The sequence below is a fragment of the Ovis canadensis genome, chromosome X (genome assembly GCF_042477335.2).
Source record: "Ovis canadensis isolate MfBH-ARS-UI-01 breed Bighorn chromosome X, ARS-UI_OviCan_v2, whole genome shotgun sequence".
Lineage (NCBI taxonomy): Eukaryota > Metazoa > Chordata > Mammalia > Artiodactyla > Bovidae > Ovis > Ovis canadensis.
Genome location: NC_091727.1, coordinates 136264980 through 136292493, shown reverse-complemented (window position 1 = coordinate 136292493; position 27514 = coordinate 136264980). Strand labels below are relative to the sequence as shown.

Genomic DNA, 27514 nt, shown 5'->3' with positions numbered 1-27514 from the left:
AAATCAATAACCTAACCTTTCACCTTAAAAAGCTCGATGAATGTGAGTCTGAGTGAACTCCAGGAGTTGGTGATGGACAGGGAGGCGTGGCGTGCTGCGATTCATGGGGTCGCAAAGAGTCAGACACGACTGAGCGACTGAACTGAACTGAACTGAAGGGAACATTTCATGCAAAGATGGGCTCAATAAAGGACAGAAATGGTATGGACATAACAGAAGCAGAAGATATTAAGAAGAGGTGGCAAGAATACACAGAAGAACTGTACAAAAAAGATCTTCATGACCCAGATAATCATAATGGTGTGATCACTCACCTAGAGCCAGACATCCTGGAATGTTAAGTCAAGTGGGCCATAGGAAGCATCACGACAAACAAAGCTAGTGGAAGTTATGGAATTCCAGTTGAGCTATTTCAAATCCTGAAAGATGATGCTGTCAAAGTGCTGCACTCAATAAGCCAGCAAATTTGGAAAACAGCAGTGGCCACAGGACTAGAAAAGGTCAGTTTTTATTCCAATCCCTAAGTAAGGCAATGCCAAAGAATGATCAAACTACTGCACAATTGCACTCATCTCACATGCTAGTAAAGTAATGCTCAAAATTCTCCAAGCCAGGGTTCAACAATACATTAACAGTGAATTTCCAGATGTTCAAGCTGCTCTTAGGAAAGGGAACAGAACCAGAGATCAAATTGCCAACATCCACTGGATCATGGAAAAAGCAAGAGAGTTCCAGAAAAACATCTAATTCTGCTTTATTGACTATGCCAAAGCCTTTGACTGTGTGGATCACAATAAACTGTGGAAAATTCTGAAAGAGATGGGCATACCAGACTACCTGACCTGCCTCTTGAGAAATCTGTATGCAGGTCAGGAAGCAACAGTTAGAACTGGACATGGAACAACAGACTGGTTCCAAATAGGAAAAGGAGTACATCAAGGCTGTATATTGTCACCCTGCTTATTTAACTTTTATGCAGAGTACATCGTGAGAAATACTGGGCTAGAAGAAGCACAAGCTGGAATCAAGACTGCAGGGAGGAATATCAATAACCTCAGATATGCAGATGACACCACCCTTATGGCAGAAAGTGAGGAAGAACTAAAGAGCCTCTTAATAAAAGTAAAAGAAGGGAGTGAAAAAGTTGGCTTAAAACTCAACATTCAAAAAACTAAGATCATGGCATCAAGTCCCATCGCTTCATAGCAAATAGATGGGGAAACAGTGACAGAATTTATTTTCTTGGGCTCCAAAATAACTGCAGACGGTGACTGCAGCCATGAAATTAAGACACGCTTACTCCTTGGAAGGAAAGTTATGACCAATGGAGACAGCATATTCAAAACCAGAGACATTACTTTGCCGACTAAGGTCCGTCTAGTCAAGGCTATGGTTTTTCCTGTGGTCATGTATGGATGTGAGAGTTGGACTGTGGAGAAGGCTGAGCACCAAAGAATTGATGCTTTTGAACTGTGGTGTTGGAGAAGACTTTTGAGAGTCCCTTGGACTACAAGGAGATCTAACCAATCCATTCTAAAGGAGATCAGCCCTGGGATTTCTTTGGAAGGAATGATGCTAAAGCTAAAACTCCAGTACTTCGGGCACCTCATGCGAAGAGTTGACTCATTGGAAAAGACTGTGATGCTGGGAGGGATTGGGGGCAGGAGGAGAAGGGGACGACATAGGATGAGATGGCTGGATGGCATCACTGACTCGATGGACGTGAGTCTGAGTGAACTCTGGGAGTTGGTGATGGACAGCGAGGCCTGGAGTGCTGCGATTCATGGGGTCGCAAAGCATCGGACACGACTGAACGACTGAACTGAACTGAACTTTGCATGGAAGTTAAAGAAGCAGGGTGACAATATATAGCCTTCACATTCTCCTTTCCCAATTTGGAACTAGTCTGTAGTTCCATGTCCAGTTCTAAATGTTGCTTCTTGACCTGCATACAGATTTCTCAAGAGGCAGGTTAGGTGGTCTGGTATGCCCATCTCTTTAAGAATTTTCCACAGTTTGTTGCAATCCACACAGTCAAAGGCTTTAGCATAGTGAATGAAGTAGATTTTTTTTAGAATTCCCTTGCTTTTTCTATGATCCTACAGATGTTGGCAACTTGATATCTGATTCCTCTGCTTTTTCTAAATCCAACTGGTACATCTGCAAGTCCTCAGTTCCGTCCTCAAGCCTAGCTTGAAGGATTTTGAGCATTATCTTGCTAGCATGTTAAATGAGCACAATTGTACAATGTAGTTTGAACATCCTTTGGCATTGCCCTTCTTTGAGATTGGAATGAAAACCGATCCCTCATTGTTCATGGCTAACTTGCTACCTAGCAGTCAAAAAAAAAAAAAAAAAAAGACAAACACCACACGATCATCTGAATAGATTCAGAACAGGCATTTGACAAAATAAAACACCCTTTCGTGATGAAAACATTCAACAAGCTAGGAACAGAAGAGAATTTTCTTAACTTGGTAAAGGATACTGCATCATACTTAATTGTAAAAGCTTGAAAGCTTTCCCCTAAGATTGGGAAAAAGACAAGAATACTTGTTCTCATCAGTTTTGTTCAACATTGTACTGGATGTTCCAGGAAATCAGGCAAGAAAAAACAAAAGATATCCAGACTGGAAATTAGAAGTACAACTGTATCTATTTGCATATAACATAATCTTGTGTACAGAATATCCTAAGGAATACACAGAAGAAAGCAAAAGGCAAGGCCACAACATTAGTACAGGAAATTAACTGCATTTCTGTGCACAAGCCACAAACAATCCAAAAATCAAATAAGAATTTAATTTTATTTATAATAGCATCAAAATAATAAAATTCTTAGAAATAAGTTTAGCAAAGCACAAGATTTTTATGCTAATAATTACAAAACATTATGGAGGGAAGTTAAAAGAAGATTTAAATAAAAATGACAGGCATCCCATGTTCTTGGACTGGAAGATTCAATATTGTTAAGACAGTAATTCTCCCCAAATTGATTTATATACTCACATAGTCCCTGACAATATTACAGCACAGTTTTGCAGAAATTGACGAGAGCTCAAAGTTTGTATGGAAATGTAAGGAATCTAGAATATCTAAAACAATCTTGAAAAAAAATTTTAAAAGTTGGAGAACCCTCATTTTCCAATTTCAAAAGTTACCATAAAGCTATAGTTACCAAGAAAGTTAGTGTGGAACTGGCATAAGGATAGACACAATGATCAATGAAATAGAATTAACAGTCCAGAAACAAATCCTAAGATTTAAAGTGAAAGTGAAAATGAAGCCGCTCAGTCGTGTCTGACTCTTTGTGACCTGTGGACTGTAGCCCACCAAGCTCCTCCGTTCATGGGATTCTCCAGGCAAGAATACTGGAGTGGGTTGCCATTTCCTTCTCCAGGGGATCTTCCCGACCCAGGGATCAAACCCAGGCCTCCCACATTGCAGGCAGACACTTTAACCTCTGCACCACCAGGGAAGCCCAGTATTTAAAGTAAACTGATTTTTGACAAAGGTATTAAGGCAATTCACTGAGGGAAAGAATGTTCAGCAATTGGTTCTGGGATGATTGGATATGTGCATGTAAAAAGATTATCTTAGTCCCTTATCTCAGGCTGTACACAAACATTTGCTCTAAATTTATCAGACTTAAATGTAAGAGCTAAAAACATATGATGCCTTTAGAAGAAAATATGAGGATCTATGGGACCTTAAGTTAAAGCCAAGATTTCTTAGACATGACACCATAACTATGTTCCATAAAAGAAAAAATATGATAAATTGGGACTCCTCAATTCAAGTGTTTTGTAGTTCAAAAGGCACCATTAAGAAAATGAAAAAGCAAACAAATCTGGGAGAAGATATTTATGAAATATATATCTGATAAAGGACTTGTATCCAGAATACACAAAGAAGTCTTGCAAGTTAATAAGAAGACAAATAATCCAGTTTTTTAAATAGACAAAAGAAATGAGCAGTCTTTTCACCAACGAAGATTTATAAATGGCTGATAAGCACAGAAAAAGATACTTAATATCATCAGTCATTGCTGCTGCTGCTGCTGCTAAGTCACTTCAGTTGTTTCCGACTCTGCACGACCTCATAGACGGCAGCCCACCAGGCTTCCCTGTCCCTGGGATTCTCCAGGCAAGAACACTGGAGTGGGTTGCCATTTCCTTCTCCAATGCATGAAAGTGAAAAGTGAAAGGGAAGTCGCTCAGTCGTGTCCGACTCTTCGTGACCCCATGGACTGCAGCCTACCAGGCTCCTCCCTTCCAGGCAAGAGTACTGGAGTAAGTTGTCATTGCCTTCTCCAATCATGAGTCATTAGAAAAATACAAATTAAAACCACAGTGAAATGCCACTTTGTGCTCACTAGAATGAGTGTAAGACAGACAATAGCACATGTTGGTGAAAATATGGAGAAACAGGAACAGTCATTGGATGTTGATGAGACTATAATATGCAACAGCCACTTTGGAAACAGTTTGCAGTTCATCAAAATGTTAGACATAAAATCACCATACAACCCAGCAATTCCACTTCCAGGTAGAATTCAAGAGAAATAGAAACATATGTCCACACAGAGACTTCCATGGAAATGTTCCCAGCAGCGTTATTCATAATTGCCGAAAAGTAGAAGCAATCTAAATGTCCAGCAACTGGCAAATGGATAGACAAATATGGTATATCCATACAATGAAATGTGCGTGCATGCTCAGTTGCTTCAGTCGTGTCTGATTATTTGCGACCTTATGGACTGTAGCCCACCAGGCTCCTCAGTCTGTGGGATTCTCCAGGCAAGAGTACTGAAGCGGGTTGTCATGTCCTCCTCCAGGGGATCTTCCCAGCCCAGGGATCGAACCCATGTCTCTTGAGTCTCCTGCATTGGCCGGCAGAGTCTTTACCTCTGCACCACCTGGGAAGCCTTTAGGAATCATTTAATTCTCATAACAGCCCTATGCAGTAAGTAATATTATTTATCCCTTTTTTTATAAATTAGGAAACGGAGGCACAGAGACATTAAGTGACTTGCCGAAGAGCACGCAGCCAGTAATTAGTATAGTTGGGGATCCAAGCCATCAGTCTGGCTCCACAATCTGTGGTCTTAACCATGGCTTCCATTTGTTGGAGAGAAATGAAATAATATAAGATATACTTGTACACGGCAGGCAATATATGGAAGGAATCAGAAGGAACTTTTATCAGTAATTCCCTCTGGGAAATGGAAATGAGGGTGGGCAGAAAAGGGAGACAACTTTATTACTTTATACCACTTTAAACTCTGACTTTTTATACATTTTATAATTCATGTACAGTATTCAGTTTGTGGATAAGAAACATCTATTTTTAAATCAAAACACTGGTTATTTTTGTCAGATTTTTACATTTTTCTTTTTCACTAAACTTTTTGATATTTTCTGAATTCTTCCGGGTATATCTCCAAGCCAAGTTCTTGAATAATTACCATGACATGCTTTCTGATAGGTTTCCTTCTGCCAGTATCAGAGGCCAGGATGGGGTGAAGGCCAAGAAGGGTCGGCGTGGGGGCTGAGAAAGACCATGAAGAAGGGCCTGTGTTGCTTGCACCCCTGCTTGGGTCAGACTGTGACTGGGCTAGATTCAAGGCTGCAGAGAGCTGTGGTGAGCAGCTCTGAACTCCCTAGATGCCCTGAGGCACACCATGGGGGCTGTGACTCTTGGAAGTTGTTGTAGTCCAGCAGGGGGATAGATTATCTGTGTGCATGTGCAAACCAGCCCATCAGTCCATTTAGAGAAAGCACAGTTTGGATTTCTGCCTGCAGAATAAGACTGATTCTGGCTCCAGCATGTGTGTGACTGTGTATCAGAGGTTTGGGTTTTGGAGGTGGGGCAGGGGGTGCAGGGGGGTTCCATTTAATGTTTAAAGATAGTCAAAAAAGAATGTTATGAAAGCAGCTAAATGTTGTTAAGTATCTTTACTAATGTAGGAAATATTAGTTTATGAACTTTAGGAAGCCTTTGCCCGAGTAATGAGAGGCTTAAAAGAAAATGGGATGGGTTAATGTTTAGATTGCAGTTAACTCTTCATAGTCATTTCTTTGGTTCAATAATGTAGAGGCAGGGAGTAACAATAGATGTACTTGTTTTTAATATGTACTTTTTGTATGCTAACGCTCTACAAGAGCGTATTGTGAGAAAATAGGATACTCATTTTCATGAAATCTTTTTAAAGATTACATATTCAGTAAAAACTGATTAAAAGATATTTAGAGGAGAATTGTGTTTTTCTTACTCCTGTTCTCTGGCCATGGACCAGTACCACATAAGCCACAAAGCCTTTTTGTTATTACCATGCAGTAAAAATCACTGAAAGAAACATGGGCTTCAGAGTCTGATAGATTTAAGTTCAAATCCTAGACCTGCCACTCACAAGCTGTGTGACCTTGCACAAGTCATTTAACCTAATTTTCAGCTTTTTTGTGTTTTTTTATGAAAAAATGGGGATAGTTCTAACTCCCTGCACAGGGTAGTTGATTGAAGCACCTTACACATGTTGGGCAATTAGTAAGTTCGCAGTAAACATTAATTCTCTTACCTTTGCCGGGAAAGGAGAAAGAAGAAACTGAGTAGGGAAAAAAGTTCTTTGCAAAGGGTCTAACCTTTGTTTAGTCCAACTAGATTGTGTCTGACTCTTCTGCGATCCCATGGATTGTAGCCCCCCAGGCGCCTCTGTCCATGGGATTTCCCAGGCAAGAATACTGGAGTGGGTTGCCATTTCCTTCTCCAGGGGAATCTTCCCAACCCAGGGATAGAACCCACGTCTCCTGAATTGGCAGGTGGATTCTCTACCACTGAGGCACCAAGACCTTGATGCTGGGAAAGATTGAAGGCAAAATAAGAAGGTGGCAGAGAATGAGACATTTAGAGCGCATCACCTACTCCAAGGACATGAGTTTAAGCAAACTCCAAGTGATAGTGGCGGACAGAGGAGCCTGGTGTGCTGCAGTCCATGGGGTTGCAAAGAGTCCAACTGAACAACAGTTAGGGACTGAACAACATCTTCTCTTTGATGCCATTTTCCTGCTAAGGAAGGTCATGACATGCATTTGGAGTGAAAATGTATGGATGCCATCCCTCATCTCTCAAAATCTACTGTACCCACGATGTGTTACCCTGTGTCCAAACTTTTCCAGTGATGATTCTGAGTAGTTGTATTAACTACTTAGACACTGTGTACACTTATTCGTGGATTGTCTATATTCAGGGATGTACCATGCCAGTTTGATTTGCTTTGAGGATATTGCTATTGGGATTGTCTTTCCCCAGCAATGGTGGTGAAAAAATTGTTGGAAGAGAGAAATCTTTACAAGTCACTACTTTAATTTTTTAATAAAAACTTTGAGGTCATGGTAATGAGAGCACCACCAGATCAAGTATGACAGTCTTACCCAAATAACTCATGTTCATCTGATGAATGCATGTAGCAGAGCCAATGATACGCTCTCGGAGCAATTGGACCGTCTTCCTTGCTTCCCATAAACTGTTATTCCTGGTGAAGGAACCAGTTCAGTCAACATCAAATGTGCCTACTACCCATGGACTACATGTTATAGGAGGGGTTTTTGAATCTTTAAGTGTTCAGAGTGCTACAGTGTGGGGTGCTGGGGACAGAGAGGGAAACAAGCAAGTCACAATTAGCAACACACAACTGAAGCCTCATCTACATTCAGTTCCTCCAAGGTTAGCATAACCTAAGAGCAGAAAGCCAAATGCAAGCCTCAGGCGGGCAGCCACACTTGAAAAGTAGGAGAAAATTAAAACAGTAAAGTAAACGAGAAAGAGCAGGAAAAGGGAAGAAAAGCAGGATATTACAAGGTCAAAACAAAAATCAAGAATCTTCGGTGGCATCGCATGTAGCAAGGACTTCAAAAAAGAAGCAGCAAAAAGTGATTTCACAGGAAGTTAGCAGAGAGGTTTCCGAGGTTAAGTGGTTTCTGACCGGGCAGGGGGTTTCTATTAGATAAACAGTGGCTTATATGGAATGAGATATTTAGATCAACGACTTATTTAACAGAACATTAAGAAACCATTATAATTAGATTGGCTCCTTCATTCATTTCATTAGCATTTGCAGTGCTCTTACAAGTGCCCAAGTCTACTAAGCTCCATAGGATAGGGATACATAATAGAAAAGTCATAATTAAACCATAATGGTTTTTCTTTCACAAGAAATCTGAAGTTTTAGACCCATGACTTAAAAAGTCTCATTTCCCCCAAACTGTTTCAGTTTATGTATTCTTTTCTGATATATTAGACTTCTGTTTTCCTTTTTAAATTAAAAAAGTTTGGTTGCCCACGTCACAGGTAAAGGTGTCAACCTTGAAGGGCAGCAAATTTTAAAAATAACAAATCTCAATGCATCTTATGTATGCTGTGAGGAATAGTAGTTACAGCTTGTGTTAGACTTTTTCCTACAAACAAAAGCCTATACATAACAGTCCAAAAAAATCAAAGTTTTCTCAACTTCACACACACAAAAATGTATACATTGCTTGGCTTCTAGTAATTTAATCACTTTGGCTGGCCAGCATCACTGTTAAAGTACCAACTTGGATTCTGACAGAAGGTTAAAAGCACAGTCTCAAAGAATCCTGTGTGAGCTAAGGAGAAACAGAAATGGCATTTATACCTTGTATTAGGGACTTACTTTCTATAAAAGTTTGATGCCTACAACATAAACCAAACCCCTCACGGGAATAGGCCAAAGCTGCCACGCTTTCCACACTTTCAGAAAGGTGTGCTTCTCAAAGTGGAGTTCAGAGCTGCCTTGCAGCGGGCAACCTGGTGCCTGGAAGTGAGACAACCCGCAGGACACCTCTGGCGCATTGCAAAGGTGGAGGTGGACTTGATAGTCCGTGTACAGATGCACCTCAGCTCGAAGGGACTTTTAACTGGCCATCCAAAATAAACAAACACACCGGCCCACCTTCAGGGCAAGGCAGGCTGTTTTTTCTACTTTTCACATGTGCTTTGTTCTTTTCTTTTTTTTTAGTAATGAGAAAAAACGTCTATAAAATACTAAAGAAAACTTCAAAAGGTTCTCCTAGGCCACCCTAGTGGAAAAAATAGCTATTTGAAAATTGCTCCAATTATCCTTTAAGGAAGCTTGATTATCCTTTAAATCCTTCTTTAGCATCACTGATTTCAATAACTGAGTCACTACATTTGGAAAGCCACTATTTTTTTTCAATTCTGTTATCCCTATACCTTATGTCAAGTCTCCCATCAAATGTTTTAATGGAGAATACCCTTTTTCTGCAGTAACTCCAAGTACTTTCAAATAGGTACTGCCAAATTCATTATTAACTTTAGTAGTTTTTATCCACTTTCCTTGTACTGTGATTGACTCCTTACCATTAAATTTGGGCTTCCCTTGTAGCTCAGTCGGTAAAGATCTGCCTGCAGTGTAGGAGACCCGGGTTCAATCCCTGGGTTGGGAAGATCCCCTGGAGAAGGAAATGGCAACCCAACTCCAGTATCCTTGCCTGGAAAATCTCATGGACAGAGGAGCCTGGTGGGCTGCAGTCCATGGGGTTGCAAAGAGCTGGGTACGCCTGAGCAACTAACACTTACTTACCATCAAATTCAAGGACTGTGAATGTGTGGCAGTCAGAGATGAGCTTGCTTCTTCTAATGGATAAAGAGGGTTGTCCTGGTGGCTCAGATGGTAAAGAATCTGCTTGCAATACAAGACACCTGAGTTTGATCCCTGGGTCAGGAAGATTCACTGGAGAAAGCAATGGCAACCCACTCCAGTATTCTTGCCTGGAGAATTCCATGGACGGAGGAGCCTCGAAGGCTAGAGTCAGGAGAATCAGAGTCGAACACAGCTGAGCAACTAACACACACACAGTGAATAAAGAAACTCAAAACCAAAGAAAGAATTCCCCCATTCCAACTCCAACTTCAATGATTAATTTCATTACCCAGAAGATACAGGTTATTTCTCTCCCCATCCAACTTCTTAAACTATACAATAAAAAATGTCTAATCTCTAGGAGAATGATAAGCATTATGCTCTTTTATAGCAAGGAATGTGTTTCTTTCACAGAGAATAATTTTTGTAAACGGGGACTTTTCCAAAAATGTGTCCAGATCTCAGGTTTACATTTCATATCCACAACTATATTCACCAAGTAGAAATGTGGGGCTTAGCTTTCGTAGTGGGAAACCACCATCCCAGATTTTCCAAAAGTTAAAACACAATGATTTTAGAGGAAAACACTATTCTGTAAAAGATTTATATTTATTAATCAAAGGCACAAAACTATTCAAAGTTAACCTTAGTATTGACAATTAAGTCATATGAACCTGGCAAGGAAATACCAGCTAAAGCTAATGAAGATCTATTGCTTTAAATTCCCAAAAAGAATACAATAACTCTGGCACCAGTAATAATTAGAACCTTTCAAATAATAAGGGAAACATGTTACTGTAAATACCTTAATTCAGAGGCAGAGAAATGTAAAAGTGTTAAAGTGTTGCAACCTGGTGTATCACGGAGCATGTGTAGTGCCTTTTAAAGTCTTGACTGCCTTAGAAGACAGAGACCATTACCACCAATTGGCAACTCTGATGATGGGTGTTATCCAACTACTGGCTGTAATTACACAGTGTGACTAATGAAAACATTTTAATTTCTTGAAGCAAAGTATACAATCACACGAGATAACTCTGGCTGGGAAAAGGGCAAGTTTGGAAGGGTCAGTTTTCGATCTTACTACATGAACAGCAAACTCACTGTCTTTCAAAAGCCCCGTACCAAGACAAAAAAGTCCAGAGGAACAGTTTTGCTTCGTTTACAATTTATTAAGCTCTTCCAGTGTTTCAGAGTGATATGGAGATTTCAATGATATAACATGAATGGGACAAAAGGTGGACTTCGAACGTATCAAACTGTCTTGATCGAATCAGACTACTGATGTAATTTTTCAATCTATCTGTAACAAACGTAGGTCTTCCATCCAGGCAATCTTGTAATTCACAAAGTTGGGGATAGGGATGTTAATATCCTAAATTAAAGGAAAAATAGTTAAGTTCCTTGTAACCCAAACTTCAATATCTGTATTCATTTGCACACATTTTAATCTAGTCTGCTAGTGAAGATCTCCACGTGTTCCCAGTGAGTGACTCATCAAATGTGAAGGGAACGCTAGCGATCAATTCAGCCAGCTATAGTTCTCACGTTTTATCATTTAAATTCTGAAATTATTGAAACACATGTTTCTCCAAAATCTAGTTAAGCTAGATGAATTCATGGCTCTAGCAATAGTCCACCAGAAGACTGCAGTAAATGAGAATTGGGTAAAAGACCAGGGGAAAATGCTGGTATTGATCAAGAGCCAGAGTGTACTTGCCAGGGACCCTTACAAGTAAGGTCACTATTACGATTCTTCATTTCTCTTCATTAGGTCCAAATCTGTTAGAAAGGGGACCATGAAGGATCTTTAGGCTGACGTGTAGGTAAACCCAGAGAGGCCCATCTGTCCTGTTACGGCCATGATATTTTTGCCAGACTAGTGCTTATGCATGGCTGTGCTGTGTCAAGTCACTTCAGTTGTGTCCCGCTGCTAACACAATACTGATAATATCTGAATGCACTGCTGGACATGATCTTCTTTGCAAACTCAGTCCTATCCATCACATGTATAGGCTGGAATAAACACTGACAGTGCTGAGGATCAAAATGAACATACCTTAAAGTTGGAGAGTAATAGGCCCGTGTTATGTTGGTTACACTATCTCATACTGGTTATTTGTAATGGCACGAGAAAGGCAGTAGGCTAGAAAGATTCCAATCAGCTGGAAATAAAATATAAGCAAAACTAAACATACACAAACACACAAAGCTTAAAGACCTCAAGATACAGGTCCTTTCACTTCCAATTTGCTACTTATTTCCTTAAGTTTTTTCTATAACAAGCTTATATGTGATGTCTTAACTACAACTGTGATCTGGAATTTCACAACCCATCCCTGACATAAATCACTCTGGGAAAATCCTGAAGCCTGGGGAAAGTTTTCTTATTCTCCCTCTCAGTTATCAGAGCAAAAAGGATATGGCTTAGAATAAGCATCTCATCAAGTAAAATCTCCATCTATGAGGCAGTACTGTGATAATGAAAATGCTGTCCAGCATGGTGGCAACTAACCACATGTGGTTTTCAAGCACTTCAAATGGGAGCCTGAGGAGCTACAATTTTAATTTCATGGTTATAACTTTGGAAAGGTGGCTATTTTATTAGAGAGTACAGATTCAGAGAGACCCAAGAGGGTCTCACAGAACTCTGGAGCTGTGGAAGACAGCATGGTAAAACAGGAGCCAAGACAACCAAAAACTGGAATGGAAAGGGCAAAACCACTATGTTTCTACTGAAATGATCGACTGAGTTTTGTGAAAATGTGACTTCTCTAAAAAATCTCCTTGCTATACAGGACCCAGAGGCAAAAACTCAAAGCCTTTAAAGTGGAAATCTTGTAGCCTACACCTACAAGAGTGATGAAACATTTCCTAACTACAACGACTTACTTGGAAGCAAGCGACTCCAAAAGAAATTCCAGCAATAACTCCCATTTCCGATTCTATAATGGTCATCACCATTATAAAACAACCCTAATGGAAGAGAAATTTTAAAAAATAAACAGTAAGTACAGTCCAAGCAATTAATACTTTGATCACATCTCTGCAAAAGATGATCTTTGTTCTTTTATTAAAATTGATTCTTTCATAACAAATCCTATCTCCTTTGAGGGACATGAGATTCACTTTTTGGATTATGCATTTAAGTGTCACTTAATCACACATCACAAATTTTCTGAGCTTCAGTTTTCTGCGCTATTACAGATTATGTGTATTGTGAGGGAAAATTAAATTCTTTTTTTACTCCTTACTTCATTGTTTACTTTATCTGCATCTCTCTGAGGAGAACAATCTTCAAGTTTACAGCAGCTTTCAGGAAATCCTTTTTCCAAGTAATAATTAGTATCCTTCCAATCTCTATAGTTGGTGACACCACAACAATGCAACTGAAAAAAATCCAACAGAAGCATTTAGAGTTCATCTTACAACTATGTAGTCAAACAATTACACCAGCATCTAAGACTATACTCAGTGATCTCTATCCTATGACATTGGCATTAAAATTCATGAGATAAACATTTTGGAACTGGTCTGCCTTTCACTGCTATGGTGCAAGTGGACAACATATGATAGGCAGGGCACTATCATCTTCTCTGAGGGAACAGGGAATGTGCTTCCCTCTTGAGAAGCCACCAGCTATGACCACTTACCATGCTTTGGATCTTGTCTACCGCATCACTTCTGTAATCTCCCGTAGCGTTATATTGCTTTACAGCTTTCTCATAATTATTCTTAAAGCTGTTCTTAATCTACAGCAAAGAAACACAAGGCTGGTAAACAAAGATTCTAGAATGTTCTTTTGATCTCCAGGTCAAATAAGAAATTGCAGCAACATATAATTAATATCCATGGTCCAATTCTATCTTCTAAGCAATATGGTTTTGCTAAGGGGACTCCTAAGCAAAACATTCCAGTAAAAGATGACAACTATGAGAAGTTCAAAGTACAATGGGGACCTATATTTATTCGAGTGGCAGCTTTGTACTGCTGTATCTCCCACCCTCACTATCATTTTGTTAAACACTCTCCTTGATGAGGCCTCAGTACTCACTGAATGATTGCCTAACCCCAGATTTAACAGAGTGGAATTCCAATTTCTAATTTGATTTTAAGGTTTTGACGACTGGAGAAGGTATCAATTTTGTGTTACCAGTTTTGTGCTAGTGAAAGCACTATGAAAGCTGTCTTTTAACTCTATTACTTAAATTTATCCAGTTTTATCTCTTAGAGGATAAATTTTCACATATTCAGGTTCCCAAAGGCAGGCTTACCTCATGTCTGAAAACAAATCCTACGATAGCAGCAACCAATTCAACCAAAAAAATGAGAGTCAGAAACATTGCATACTGTGGGATAAAAAGAAAGTCCAAGTCAGCATAACTAAGGTACATGACAGCTGCAAAGGGGGTCAGTGTTCAGCGCACTGTTCCTGAAAAGGGCAGGGAAAACACAACACAAGTGGGAATTGGCAGCTATGCTGTTGCTTGCTAAGTTTTCATAAGGAAGAGGAAAAATCAGAAAGGGGCCATGCCTAGTTCCAAGAAACAAAGCCTACAACATATAGGCCTTTTCAAAAACCAACAACCAATTTTAAGAAAACAAGGACTCACCAGTTTCAGCATCCATGCAGAAGCTCGGCAGGTAGCAAAACAGCCAAAGGTGCCCAAAAGAATAATGACAGTGCCAGCACCAGTGAGCACAAAGGGGACATTGGTGGCCTTCTCATTTAAAAGGGAAAAATAATTCTCTAGGCTCACCTTGCCCCAAATGCCAACGGCAAGAAGGATGACACCAGTGATCTATGTGGGAAATCAGAGAATAGAGTTACACACTGCATACAGTAGCATCTTCAAACCACACACCACTAGATGTTTAAGAAACAATAGGTGTGAGAACTGACGTAGCACTCTGGCCACAGAAACTGTGGCTGGGATATGGCAGACAAGGGGGGACTGTACAGGGGGTTAGCAAGCGGAGCTGCACACAAGAACAGGTCTTGATAAACCCACACGCTGGATCGCTGTAGCCAGGACAAAACCAGGGGGCAGCTAGGCATCTTGACAAAATTCTTAAACTTGATCTGGTTTTGTTTTTGTTTTTTTTTTTTTTGCCCTAGGGCTCAAAACTTCCTTAACCCATTTCCTCCCGCCTTAGGAAGAAAACCTTCCCGCAGGTACGGGGAGAGGGAGTGTTTCTAAGCGTTCCAGAAACACATGTGCACAGCGTAGAAAAGAATGGTACACAAAGCAAGCCTAAGGATAGACTGGCGGGAGTGGAGCCATTATCATACTTACCTGCGAAATACTCCCCTCTTCTGAAGCAGTGAAAAGAAAGAGACTGTTATGCAAGCGAGCCCTCCCCGGGCCCAGGCAAGCCTTGCGTCTCAGGGGACACTCTCTGCTTGCGTTGGGGGCGGGGGAGGGGGGTGTCACTCCATTCCAGGCGCCCCGCATAGAATTCGAACGCTAGGCACTTCTGGTCCTTGTTCAGCCTCTCAGCTGCCCAAGACCCCGACCCGAGCGGGCGAGATGCCGGAACCCGAGGTGGAGTCCCCGCGCCGAGGTCCCAGCAGCGGCCGCCCCCCCAACCGCCCTCGCGCCTCCCTTCCCACTTCGGATCCGAGCTCCCTGGGCTCAGGGTCACACACCCCCTCCCCGACTCCAGCCCGGGGTCCCCTCCCGTCCCCGGAGTCTCCGTCTCTCACCCAGAAGATGAATGTGTAGATCAACAGGACGCTCTTGAAACAAGTGATGACCGGTTTGGTCTGCAGCCTCCGAGAAGGGGACGCCATGACTCGCCCGAGACCCTGCCCAGCTGCGCCAGGCGATCGGAACAGCTAGCGAGGCGCGGAGCCCCCGAGTCTTCCCGGAAACTGCCGAAAAGTTACGAGCGCCCGCAACTGAGAAGAGCCGGAAACACTGTACAGTTTTCCAGAGGGTAAAGTCTGGGAGGCTGTCCGGAAAGTGACGACAATTTCCGAGCGCCCTCTGCCGAAGGTTGCCGAAAACGCTGCACAAAAGGTTCTAGTCTCGGAAATTTCTTAGATCTTCAGAGTGGAGGTTGCTTCGTTTTTTCGCTTATGGAATGTTTCCTGCCCCCTACCCCTCTCCATGCCCTTATAACGGCATCATATTGTTTCTAACACCAGCAGCGCCAGCAGCGCTCTGAGATACGGCCTCGCCGGCCCCTAATGCCCTAAAAGGGTGGGAGGAAAAAAAGGATGAAAAGAGGTTAAAAGTAATCTAAGAGTATCTTATTACGTAGCAAAATATTCTCAAGACACAGACATATATTTCCAAAGAGAAACAAAAGGAAAAGTGCAATTTACCTGAGTGGTGGAATTATGCTGTTTTTGTGTGTGTGTGTGTCCCTTGTTTTGTGTTTTTCCGTTTTTGAATACTGTTTTAGGAGGTGGGGAAGGGACTCAAGAATAAATAACCACTTACTGAAAGAATTCCAAAGGTAGATAGGAAAGATAATGAATTTTAGAATTTCTCTACAAGAATTTGCCAAAAATTCTTTTTTTCCTAGTCATTTTATTTATTTATTTATTTTTACTTTACAATATTGTATTGGTTTTGCCATACATCAACATGAATCTGCCACGGGTATACACATGTTCCCCATCCTGAACCCCCCTCCCTCCTCCCTCCCCGTACCATCCCTCTGGGTCATCCCAGTGCACAGCCCCAAGCAGCCTGTATCCTGCATCGAACCTGGACTGGCGATTCATTTCTTATATGACATTATACATGTTTCAATGCCATTCTCCCAAATCATCCCACCCTCTCCCTCTCCCACAAAGTCCAAAAGACTGTCATTCTTGCCTTTATCCCTCTCCCTCCTTATCATCTAAATTACTGGAGATTAAGGAAAAGTGCTTTAAAGTAATTAATCCTGAAATGTAAGTTCAGCTATTAGCTACAAACTTTCAAAAGGGAAGGCGCTACAGAGAACACCCGGTAAATGTGACTCTCTTTTAAATGTTAAACCTGAAAGGCACCGTAAATTCCAGCCCTCTGTATTTTCAGATCAAGAACAGCTGATCATGAAGAGGCTGAAATCATGGGTCACACAACTAACAGCAAAGGCAAAGCTAGAGATAACTGTGCTCTTCAATCCTCTCCTCTATTATATAAGCTGTATTTGGTATTTGGTGCCTACTCATCCCAAAGAAATTCTACCAGTTGCTTAGATCTTCCTACAACTTGAGACCATGTGTTCCTAAGATCTTAAACTGCTTCTAGGATGGGAATGAATCACCAGAAAGTTTCCTGTCCCTTATGTCCACAGGCAGACCTGAGTCAAACTCTAGGGTGAAGTGGAATTTTAAAACACACACACACACACACACCAGCCCTCTTCACAATCTCCTAAATACTAGAGACCTCAGGATAGGTAGGGATTTTTTTTTTCATCCCTTAAGGTCCGGTTTCTTAACAAAAGTATAAGCTCTTTGAGGGAAGAGACTGTCAAGTGTGTGCGGGGGGCCGGGGGGGGGTGGTTTCTAGGGGGATGGGATTAGAAGACAGTATCAGTTTCCTAACCAACCAATTACATCATCAGTGACACAAGCTTAACATCACAAATGGTCATTCATTGTATTGCCACGGCAATAAGCCCTGCATTGGTGAAGAAGTGACTGCCTAAACTTTTTTGCTCTAAATCTTGCTTTAAACACATACCACAGAACCAGAAAACAGGAAAGTTCCATTCACTTGGTCACACAGAGCTTCCTTGTGCTTCAAATATTGACCTAGGACCAGCTCCTATAGCATCATGCCAGATGTCTGAGGTCCAAGAGAGCAACTGTTGGAGAACTATTGCACTGCCATGCTTTATACTAAAGCATGAAAAGCCTAACACATAAACACATGGAGAGAACACGTAAATGATACATCTATACACTTCATAAACACTAAGATCATCAGGAAATAAGGCAGACATCAACTTTTAAAACACCATATATGCCACAGCCATAGGAAATGAAGTTGAGGAGGCTCTCAGTATATGCAAAGTTTAGGTCTCCCTAAACTAAAGAGCACACATCTGAGGGGTTCTCATATTAAAACAAAAAAGTATCAAGGGAAGTCTTGCTAAATTCTTGTCATCTTAAATGAAGTTTCCTCTGAAGTTTGGGTTTGTACCATGTCCTGAAAGGGATTTTCATTGTGAGCCTGAGAGCAAATATTTCTGTGGCCAAAGGAAAAACAAAATAGCAAAGCAAAAGCTGCATCTTATTTCCAAGAATGTGTTGATTTTCCTCCCCTCCCTTCCTCTGCTACTCACAAAACTGCTTTGTTTGAATAACAGTCAGTGCCAAATTAAACCAAAACCTGACATGGAATTTAATATTCCTATGGCCACAACACCTTGAACAGTGCCTCCCACCCTGCTAACCCCGCTCCCACCATTGCCATGCCATCAAGCCCAGAAGTTCAGTTTAGTTCAAATTTAGGCCTGGGTCTGGGTCGAAACCCAGACAAAGAGGCATCTAATCCCATCTAGGCAATGTAAGAAGTAAGTCTCTATGTTATAAAATAAATTTATTCCTTAAAGTATTAATAAATGCTGTACTGAGCATTGACTATGTACCAACCACCGTTGCTAAGCAACCAAAAAGTGTTACCTCATCCTGACATCACAAAAGTCCTTATTGTGAGGCCGCGACTACCATTGCTCATGTTTTACAGATGAAGAGACAGGTTCAAAGAGGCTAAGTAACTTGCCTAGGACTAAACCCTGGCAACTTCCATTTCTCTCAGAAACAGAGCCCACTCTGATGAGATATGGCTGCTATTGTACATTTAACCACAAACAAGGGCTCTTTGGAGCCCCTGAAGCACAAGAACCTCAATGGTTTCCCCAATTCTGCCTTGTACTTGCGGGTTTCGTTGAATTTAACTTTTGCCTTCACTCAATTAGCCCAACCACCTAGGAGGTAACCCTTCCCATCCCAGCGTGGCAAAGGGAGTTCAATAGCTTTTCTGGTTCAACCTCTTAATTTCTCCCTCTTTTCTGATCACAAAAACACATTTGATGTTGAAAATGTAGGGGGGGAAGCAAAATACTTTCCTTAAATATTGTTACTGCTTGTTTTACATTCAACATTTAGTATAGATTTGGTCCCTTCTCTGTTAACTTCCTGTAACCTTTAAGATTAAAGTGTTTTTCTTTGACATTTGAATGATGTCTCCTCCAGCACATCAGCTTATTCCTATAGCTTTTCCAAAGTGAATTTTCTGTTCCATAATAAGCCAGTAAGATTATCTCCCCAATAAATAAGATCTGTTCCCTACTTCCCAATCTCTAAACTCAAAATCCCTGCCCCACAACTTAAGGTTCAGCTCAAACCCAACCCAATGAGAACAACCTCCCCCAACTCTCCAGCCTGGCCAACACATATACCTCTTTCTTTATCATCAGTCCTTATACTCTGATCATTCACATTAACTCATACCCTTAGTCAATTGCTACAGTATCTGCTTCTTTTCTGCTTACCTGTCTTACGTCTGGTTGTCTACATGTTCAGAAACTATGTGAAGAGCCAGTTTGGCTGGGCTCCTGCACCCGCTTTTATACTCTCTGGGACCCTAGGACACAATGCTCAATTGATGAGGTCATTTGGTGCTCGGCCAATCCCTGTTCAGCTCATTGGCCATAGCTGACCTCTGAGGCTAACCACTTAGTAGTCGCTCAAGGTTTGATTAATTAAGTGAAATTAAAAACTAAATGTCTAAGTAATCCCAGTATCACACTGACATAAAATGGAAAAATGAAGTTGAGCTGTTAGATAACGTCTTGGGACATTACTTCACTCAGTTGTGTCTGACTCTTTGTGACCCCATGGACTGTACAGTCCATGGAATTCTCTAGGCCAGAATACTCGAGTGGGTAGCCTGTCCCTTTGCCAGGGGATCTTCCCAACCCAGGATCGAACCCAGGTCTCCCCCACTGTGGGTGGATACTTTAGCAGCTGAGCCACAAGGGAAGCCCTCTGCTTATCTTATTTTCATTTTCTAATACCTTTTCTAGAATCCCTCCAGTTACCTTTGGCTAAGCACCTATTGTAAAATGTAAAAGCACCTTCTACTTATTAAAGTCTCATATTTTACATTATAGTCATCAGATAAACATCATTTAAACAGATAATTTAAACATCATAATTTTGACAGATAATTCACAGGCATAGTTTTAAAAACAAGCTTCCTAAATAAGAATATCTTTTTTATTCCTCTTGTCTTTTGTGTATTCTCACTGTTCCTTCTCTGAAATTGTCTTTTTCACTCACCCTTTTCCCATGTACTCCTTTCAAATTCTCTATGAATCCTTCCTTCCTTTTCTAGTCCTTATCTTGCCTTTTTCAAAAAGACTCATAATATACAATTTGGGACACATGGAAATGAGAAATACTCCTAAATGGTATTAAAACTTACATTTACGTATCAATTTGTCTTAGTCTGCTTTCTAAGAATGATTTCAAATGTAGGCTTGTTGAGCTTTGCTGAGATTTCAACTAGTCAGTTTCCGTATCTAATATTTCTTAAAACAATATCTTTTTGACTCTGAGGTGCTTCTTATTAAAAGTTTTGATACTAAACTTCAAGAACTTAAAAAAATTTATATTTGTATGTATGAATGTTGCCAGTCTCTCTGTCTTTGCGTTGTCTTCCCAACAAAATCATAGGAAAAAGTGTTCTATTTAACTTTATATCCCCACAGTGTCTAACACAGTGTTACCCACATGTAGTAGTGCTGAAGAAATGTTGGTTTTTTTAATTAACCCCCCAAAAAATATAAAAAAAGAAAGAAAGAAATTGACCCCACCTGTTTGTTGTAAGGTCTCCGCATTACCCACCCCAGTGCTTCATAGGAATGCTGCCCCTCTTGTCTCACTCATCCCCTACCTTGATCTCCCTATGATTTCCATAACCTTCTTCTTCATTTTCTTCTTTAATCTCTCACTGCCACCCCTCTGCCCTGCTCCTTCCAGCCCTGAGTGGGACCCAAAGCCTGTGTAGCATCTTCATCTAGCATGTTCTGGGCTCTGTGTTTGGTGCTGGGGGGATGAAGAAGACTAAGCTGTGGTCCCACTCACAGTCTAGTAAGGGCCAGAGACGAGTCTGAGTTGAACAGACTAGTTAGAGTAGGGAACAGAGATGATCATAGATCAATAGTGGCAATAATGTGATAAATCCTATAACTGAGACACGAGGCATGTACAAAGTGGTATGATAGAAAAGGAAGGTGAAGTAAACCAGCTCTGGCTGGGATGGGCTGAGGGAAGCTTCTCAACAGGCCAGGAAAGAAGGGAAAGGGTTACAGAGTGGAGTAAACATATCTGTCCCAAGCCACCACAGTGTGAAAGGAAGAACAAGTTAAGTGTTTCCAGAATGAGGAGTCATGGAGTGAATGTTTCAACCAGGCTGAGGACATAGGGGGATTTGCTTGTGTAGGGTATGGTGTGTCCTGCTAAGAGCTAGGACTATATTCTTTGCCACAAGGGAGTCAGTGAAGGGATTTTTAGAAAGAAAACAACCCTGGTCGAATTTATCCCTCTGCTCACTCACTCGCCCTCTCTCCTCTCTCTCAATCTCTCTCTTTTGCTCTTTCTCTCACGCTCTCTGTCACACACACATTTATATAATAGATTCACTCTTTTCTAACACATAAGTTGAATGTAAATGCCTATATCTGATTTCAAGGGCCCTACAGGATTTATTCAACTTTATTTCCTACTGCTCCTCTGAACCCTCATACCAGTTAGCCCATCCCCCGCTTTGACCTAACAATGAGCTCTTGTTTATGTCATTTCCCTTGCCTGAGAGCAGACCACGGCCCATGTCTTCCCACAGAGTTTTCACAGTGTATTCCATACCTTTTGGAAATTTATAGGGTCTTGTACAATTTTCTAATTGTGTCCTCCTTCTCTCCCCTAATAAACACAAACCCTGTGGGAGCTGCAGAGTAAGCTTCATAAGACCAAAAATCACACAATTTTTCTCATCACTGTCCCTCATAGCTTACAGTGGAAGCCCAGTGAAGATTGGTCAGCTTAATACACAAAATTGTAATTAACATTTTTGTTAAATGTCTGTTTCCTCTAATCCATAAGGGCAAGGGTGTCTCTTGAGCACCTCGAACAGTGTGTGGTACATAATAGATGCTCAATAAATATTTGTTCAATTAATTATGGATTAGGATGTCAGGAATTTTGTCCTATATCCTTAGCACAGTAAATGCTTGATAAATTTATTGAATGAATGAGGCCAAGACCATGTCTTTAGCTACTTTATAAAATGATCACACTGTAAACACTCAGTATGTAGTCATGATCAGTGGATGAAAAATGAAATAGGCTTGCTACTGAACTTTGTATTATTGTAAGTACAATTCTTCCCTTCATAACTGAGAAGGGGTTACCAATTTGCTTACATACACAAGGAATAAATTCTTTCTACAGCATCTAAAACAATTTCTTCCAGGACCACTGCATTTTCGAAGTTGGAAATGCAACTCTGAAGGGAGGGAAAGTATCAGGAGCAGATATGTCCCATGGTAGAACAGTCTCATTATCAGACACTAAAATGAAGAAAGCTTGCTTGGTGAGGAGAAACACGGCCCTCCATCAGAAATCTGTGAGAAACAGCTTAGCAATGGCTCTAACCTTGCCATGCACAGAGAGAGCATTTCAATTCGCTTAAACAACCTCCCCCTAAAGCATCTGTAAGTATGCTTTCTCTCTGCTCTTTTTACAGGAAATCAGTTTGATCCTGAAGGCTGGAAGCACATGGTGTATTTTGTCAACAACATAATCTTATCAGAAACTGAAATCCATTGGAATTAGGTCATCAGAGAGAATTTCAAAGCAGGTCTGACCCTGTGCATATGGATGGCAGGGCAACTCGGGGATGGTGAGTACTAAAGAATTACAGGGAAATCTCCAGGCAATTTCAAAATCAGCTCCGCTCCTCCCCTCTCCTGAGAGTTTATGGAATTCCTTTTCATTCAATCCTGATGTCATTAAAAAAAAAAAAATGTGTTCTTCACTGCGCCACATCTCTGGAGGCCCTTTAGCCAGCCTGTTAGTCATTACTATACTCACGGGCTTGAGGCCAGCGCCGCTCACACTCTCCTCTGCTCAGCAGCAGACGGGCTGAGCTCCTCTTATCCTTGCATTCTTTCTCCTCCATCTCTCTAAAATCTTTCTCTGAGGGAGGAACAGCTATAGCTTTGGGGCTACTATAGCTTTAAGGAAACTTTTGGCAGATGCCAATGTCCTAACATCTGGGCAGTGTTAACAGAATCCTGGAGGCCCGGACAGACCAAGAGCCACTCATTCTAGGAATGTTAAAAAGTAGTTTTTCCGACTGATGAGAGGAGCAGAGAGGAAGGAGAAAGAGAAGAGCGAGTACAAAAAACCCCATACATCAGGTAAGATCTGCTGCTTCACCCTTCACTCCATACCACACCACCCCATCTCTGAACCCGAGGGAGTAGTGAGACCCAGGACTTAGGCAACATGGCTCGGGGATGGGGTGGGGGGGACAAGTTCTTTTATGAAATTGGACCATATGCTGCTTTCTCTTTGAGCTGTGACCTGGCTGCAGACACAGGTTCCCACTACTTTCCCTGCCCACAGCAGAGCGGTGGCTGACCCCATGATTGAGTCAAGTTTTCAGTTTGAGATTGGCGAGAAAGGTGGGTAGGGAAGGGGTCACAGACTCAGAGCACTGGGTCTGCAAAGGAAAGCCCCTGCTCCCAAACCAAAGAACTGGATGGAGGCTGCATGTGGGAGAGGGGGTTGATGATTAGTGCATCTCTCTGTAGTCTCCTCTCTCTCGGCCTTTCATTCCCTCTTTCTGCTTTCATCTCTTGTCTTCAGCTCTGGCTGATTATCTTTTCTTGCTGAGATTCCTTCCCATGTCTTTCCACTTTCCTTGCCTCCCCTGCTTGCTCTCACTTCTTCTGTATTCTGCTTCCTTGCCACTCTCTAGACAGAATCTGAAGCTAGATAGCAATGAATTGGAAAATGAATTTCTGCCATTCTTGTACTTCTCATGTCCCTTAGGGATGCTGGTCAGAATCTGCCATCTTTTTGTTCCTCCATTTCTGGGACTGACCCCTCCCCTGAGCGTGGCGTTTCATTGAAAGCCTGTGGGTAAATGGGTACTTGCTGAGAAATCCAGTGGCCAGTTTACAGCAATGGGCAGCAAGTTTCAATACTGTCATTTTGAAGTATTTGCCTACTGGAAACCACAAAACTCTCATCCCATTAGAGTCCCATTAGAGAGTCCCTCACTCATTAGAGTGAGGACAGGATGGGAAGTGAGAGGACAGTGGGAGGTTGCTTACCCTCTCCTCACGTACCTTAGTATGTTCTTTCCAACCTTACTGACCTCCTGCTGGCTCAGCAGGATAAAACTAGAAAGTTAGGCTGGACTTGAAAGCCAGAAGCCACTACCAAACCGCTAAGCCTCGAAATCCAAAGCTAAGAACTGAGCCAGGGTACAATCACTGCCTGAGAGACTAGAGGAAGGAGACATCAGTCCTGTTCAAGATGGAATTGGTAATAATAATATCTAATATATATGGACTGCTTCCCTGTGTGTCAGGCAATAATCCACTCTATAATGTAAATTCTATTATTATGCCCATTTTATAGATAAGGAAACTGAGGCTAAGAGAAGGTTAGGAATTTGTCCAAAGCCCCATAACTAATAGGGACAGAATTGGATACATATCCAGGTCTACGTAACTCCAGAGTTCAAGTTCTTAGTCTGTATATGCTGACACTTTCTCAGATTCGTGGTTAGGAAGCGCTAGTTCAGTGGATGGAGCCTGGGACCTTTAGATTGCAGGTTTCTCTCTTGGTTCTATATGACTTCATGTTGGCCCTTTCCTGGTCTTGATAGCTCAGTGTCCCTCTCTGTAACTTAGGCCATGGAACTCTGGCATCAGATATCAGCAGGATCAACTGAGAATTGGTTGTTTTCTGTCCTCTTCCTCCTGAGAGGAAAAGATCAGAATTCACAAATAGAGTCTTATTATCCTCAAAGTGGGAGATCCTTACAAAGGGGACAATATAACAGGCATTTGTTAATTTAAAAATCTCTCTTCTTCCTCGTAGATCCTGCATGTGTGCTTCCTCTCACTTTTGGAAGTTCACTGATGTCTGATTTCTGAAAGTCATCCTCCTTTGCCTTGGTGCTCTGGCCACATACCTCTGTTCTTGAGTCCCTAACCCCCTTCCCATCCCTCCCCACCCCCTTTTTAAGGATGGCCATTCAACTAACTCGAAGAGGAGCGCTCTCTCTGTTGCTCTTCCTCACTCCAGCAGTGATGCCAACATGGTATGCAGGTATGTCATAGGAACTGTAGCCCATTATTTCCAGGAAGGGCAGGGCTTAGACCAAGTCTTAGAGAAGGGAAGGGTTAGACTGAAATCGGAGGCACTTAGATACAGAGAAGAACTATCCTCAATAAAGAAGATGGTTAAACATTAAGGCAGGCTACGGAGGGAGGCTTTTGAGGCAAACTAATAAGAGATTTTTGAAAACAGGCTGCACCAGCATAAAAGTGAGTTTGGTCAATATATCCTTGTAGCTTATTTGCACAACACAGGGAGTATAGCAAATATTTTATAATCACTAAAAATGGAGTATACTCTTTAAAAATTGTGAACCACTATATTGTGCACTAGTAATTTACGTAATACTATATACATGAACTATACTATATGTGCTGCAGTCCAGGGGGTCGCAAAGAGTTGGACACAACTAACTGAACAACAGCCACATACTTGAACTAAACTTCATAAATATAAATTAATATTACAAATGTGGCTTGTTAACATGGCTTTTGAGACCATTATATTACCTGCTTTTCCATTTTCTCTGTCTTCCTCTCTCCCCTCCCAGACATTATTTATAGGATGAGATTTTTATAGCTCCTTTCTGATAAAAATTGCTAATGACAATTCAGACCACATTCTGTTGAACAGGAACCCCTCGGTTTCTTCTGGCTTGTTTCTTACTTCGGAAAGGATGGGGATTTCTAGATCCCTGAATGTTTCATCCTTTGCCTCTGGGGAGATATAGGGAGCTCAAGAGAACTTACTCCTCGAGGAGGGAAAAGAAGGGGAGGAATGAAGGAAGGATAATGAGGTGCCAGACAGAAGTTTTTGATGGGGCCCAGCTGGCATTCCAAGTGGTAATAATACTCTGTGGCCAGCACTGTCTGCCTTCATGGGGGCTGGGGGGAGCGGGGGAAGGAGCCGGCCCAACTAATGGAGTTAGAAAAACATCCAGAGATGAGTAAATAACAAACTGCTTCCATCACAGCTGCAGTCATCGTAGCTAAAATTTTCCACATGCCCTTAGCTCCTGCTGGAAGCCTCTGGCAGAAGCTCTGTTTGGAACAGCTGCGTCAAGTTTTCAAACAAATATGCGAACTTCTTCCCCTGTTTGGCTTAACTTGGCTTTGTAGAGGGTGAAGCATGAGGGCTGATACTGAGATGAAGATGTTCAAATCAAGCCCTTGGCAGAGCACACACTGTTTGGGGTTAAAGGAGCCCAAGTCTCCAGAATATATGTGCAGCTATCCTCCCCAAACTCTCCCTAGCTTCAGTTCAAGTACATGAGACCAAAATCCAGCCAAAAACCATGAGTGTAGGCTAGATGAGTGAAGCCTGATTCCGAATCACTATAAGAAACCCCAGAGCACACTGAGGCCCTTACCTTCCCCAGGGTGGAAGCCTGAGCTTTTGGAGTCTTGAAGACAATGCAGTTTTTTAAGACTTGGATTCATTTGAAAGCCTCAAAAGGCCATTTGCAAAGGTTGCCACTCCCCACTTCCTGCAAGAGTCCCCATGCTCATCACTCCTTCTTGGGAGCCCCGACTAGTGAAGTCTGACGATCCTGCCAACCTGTTCATTCTGTCCTTTTCTTTTCTTAGAAGGCTGTGTGATGAGAGATACTTGAGGATTTCCCAGTAATCTTTCCCTACATCACTAGCTCAACTGTCTGAGTTTGCTCTGATCATGTGTTCATTTCTTCACTCAGTAGATATTTAGTGACCACTGTATGCATTCGGGACTGTGTAGTTCATGGCTATGACCTTGTCCTCCAGTGGGAGTAGCACAAGGAAAGCAGCCAAGTATGGATTCTGGGCTAATCAGAAATAGGATCCAGGAATAATCATCAGGGTGTAGGAAGGGTTAAAAATACAAATCAAGCCAGCAGTGGGTTAAAAGTGTGTATTGGCATATCTGTGCAGTTCAGGAAGTCAGACAGCATTTCTTATCATAATCCAAGCATTAGTGTGGATCTTAAAATAGTCATCAACTATCAGTTACATTTCCAACCACACCTTTGTAAAGTGTAGTGCTTTAGAGAATCTGTTCCATGGATGTTGGAGGAACCCAGTAACAGAACTCACAGTAACCACCAATCAGCCTAAAGGGACCAAGGAATGATGCCAAAGCTTCTCCCCACCAGGGCTGAAGAGGGACAGACAGATAGAACAAGGTGGGGAGAGGGGTCCTCTAGTTTCATATATCACATCTCAGTATCTTAATATTTTCCAAAAATTATCCAAAGACAGGCAAAGATGAGCAATGGAAAGGCTTAAAGTGGTAAGGTGGCCCTAACTTATTCCTGTCACAAAGCAGACTTGGCACTGGGCCAGCCAGCTTTGTGCCCTGGTGAAGACTGTAATTATCTGACTGAGTCTTCACCTCAGCTTTTCCACATCCCTTGTAATTCTGGAATGATATGAAATGTTGGGTGGCCTTCGATCCCACACCCACAGAGTTTAAAAAGCTGAATTGCA

General features: G+C 41.7%; 2 protein-coding genes across 3 annotated transcripts in view; one reads left to right on the top strand and one right to left on the bottom strand.

Annotated features, from left to right (window-relative positions):
• Positions 1-10830: 10830 nt before the first annotated feature.
• Positions 10831-22881, bottom strand: TSPAN6 (tetraspanin 6). Of its 2 annotated transcripts, none has more exons than XM_070291059.1 (9): positions 22788-22881; positions 15387-15877; positions 14293-14481; positions 13954-14028; positions 13333-13431; positions 12934-13068; positions 12572-12655; positions 11739-11844; positions 10831-11054 (listed from the first exon to the last, which is right to left on the bottom strand). In XM_070291059.1, exons 2-8 carry the CDS (start codon positions 15471-15473, stop codon positions 11776-11778), a joined length of 738 nt encoding a protein of 245 aa, XP_070147160.1. In that variant the 5' UTR covers positions 15474-15877; positions 22788-22881; the 3' UTR covers positions 10831-11054; positions 11739-11775. The 2 variants fall into 2 exon arrangements, with proteins under 2 accessions (XP_070147160.1, XP_070147159.1); XM_070291058.1 differs by lacking the exon at positions 22788-22881 and adding an exon at positions 19184-19234.
• The window catches only part of SRPX2 (sushi repeat containing protein X-linked 2), a 31438-nt gene continuing 26625 nt past the window's right edge, over positions 22702-27514 (top strand). The window contains exons 1-2 of the mRNA XM_070291057.1: positions 22702-23116; positions 24813-25043. Coding sequence (XP_070147158.1) covers positions 24962-25043 — 82 coding nt within the window. The 5' untranslated portion in view covers positions 22702-23116; positions 24813-24961. The remainder of the gene's footprint in view (positions 23117-24812; positions 25044-27514) is intronic.